This window comes from Sycon ciliatum, chromosome 6 (genome assembly GCF_964019385.1).
Source record: "Sycon ciliatum chromosome 6, ocSycCili1.1, whole genome shotgun sequence".
Classification (NCBI taxonomy): domain Eukaryota; kingdom Metazoa; phylum Porifera; class Calcarea; order Leucosolenida; family Sycettidae; genus Sycon; species Sycon ciliatum.
In genome coordinates, this window is record NC_088648.1 from 35,923,483 (window position 1) to 35,925,275 (window position 1,793).

Genomic DNA, 1,793 nt, shown 5'->3' on the forward strand with positions numbered 1-1,793 from the left:
TGCATCCATGCCTTTTCTATGATTCACTTCTCTACCAAAACATTGTATTAGATGAAGAGACGGAAACGTCAGGTGGAGCAAAGTCTTGAAGACTTCATGGCCGTACTCCACCTCATACCGGAGGCGAACACAGCTGCTGATTCCCAACCAGCGTCAAGGAAAGGATACCCGTTGACCAATTCTCTGCCGTCGGAAGACAATTTCCGATTATCCAGACCAAGTCGGACACCATCTCGGGAAACAAGCCGACCACAGTCGCGGGAGGTCACATTTCAGGATGCAAACGCCGAAAGATCTGCCGATAGACGTCAGTACTTACCGGACATGTGTGAGGAAGATCTCGCGTCATGGCAACCGCATCATGTATCACTGCAGTCTCCTACACGTACTCAACCAGGCACTGCTAGTTGTGATATTACAACTCCAGCGGGTGGGAGCCATTTCACCAGTATCACTGCTAACGTTGTCAATGACAACCGACATGATGAAATGCTAAGGTCCCGAAAAGAGGGTAAAGGGCATCGCCAATTAGCCATCGATCCGTCTGAAGATAGCTTGAATGGAGCCCAGAGTGAAGTCCCCGCCATTGCAGCCACTGCAACCAGCAATACCACCACCACCACAACCAGCAGCACCACCAGCAGCACCATCACCACCACCAGCAGCAGCAGCAGCACCAGCAGCAGCACCAGCAGCAACAGCAGCAGCAGGATCGCGGACACACACCAGAAACGAAACACACCAACGTCAAGCAAACAAGCCGTAGCCACCACAGGAACAGCAGCTGGCACAGGAACAGCAGCTGACACAGGAACAGCAGCGGACACAGGAACAGCAGCTGACACAGTCACTGGATGGCCCACACTCAGCAACTCACAGCCGTTCAGCATGAAAACAGCCGAAGACACTGCAGCCGCCGCCAATCATTCTCCTTATCTCAGTCAGGATTCCGATCTGGAAACTGAAGTCTAAACAATAAACATACACGTACATGTACGTCATGTGATTATCTTGACCATAGGTCACATGACCACTATGGTCATGTGACTATCTTGACCATAGGTCACATGACCACTATGGTCATGTGACCATCTTGACCATAGGTCACATGACCACTATGGTCATGCATCGTAATGAACTGTACCTGTAGTCACTCTGAATAGCATGTGATCACCCTGACAACGTGTGATGTATGTGTTCAGCCCGAGGACATATGATCAGCCTGAAGACACATGTCATGTGATCAGCCAGAGGACATGTCATGTGATCAGCCGGAGGACATTTGATGTGATCAGCCCGAGACCAAATCACATGATGATCCTGAGCAATACATCATCAGATTCTGATTGTAGTGATCAGTCGGGATGTGCACGTGATGATATGATCGGTCTGAAGTTAAACTTTGTTGAAGTTTTATTTTACATTGCAAAACAAACGGGTATCAGTGACGCCCAATATTTAAAGTATTATAACGGCGATAGAATAAAAGATGGAGTGCTGCTGCTTCCGCTGCTGTTGCGGCTGCTGCTGGTCCTTCCGCTGCTGTTGTGGCTGCTGCTGCTGCTGGTGGTGTTGGTGACCAGGAGCCGGACCCGGTTAGTCCAGTCTGGCCCCAGACTTGGTGGATAATGCTCGAAAACTTCATTGACAGACTGTGCTCGAAAAGCAAGTACATAACCGCCTATCTTTATTTTCTTTACTACTATTATTCACAAACCCAGCTCGGAAAATAAATGATTATGTGGACAAAAAAACAAACAGCTACTGAGTAGGGCCTGCACTGTGCAGCAGTG

General features: G+C 49.0%; 1 protein-coding gene across 1 annotated transcript in view; it reads left to right on the forward strand.

The window, feature by feature from the left end:
* LOC135819964 (uncharacterized) overlaps positions 1–1,793 on the forward strand; it is a 20,170-nt gene extending 18,377 nt beyond the window's left edge. The window contains exon 17 of the mRNA XM_065333264.1: positions 52–1,793. Coding sequence (XP_065189336.1) covers positions 52–972 — 921 coding nt within the window. The 3' untranslated portion in view covers positions 973–1,793. The remainder of the gene's footprint in view (positions 1–51) is intronic.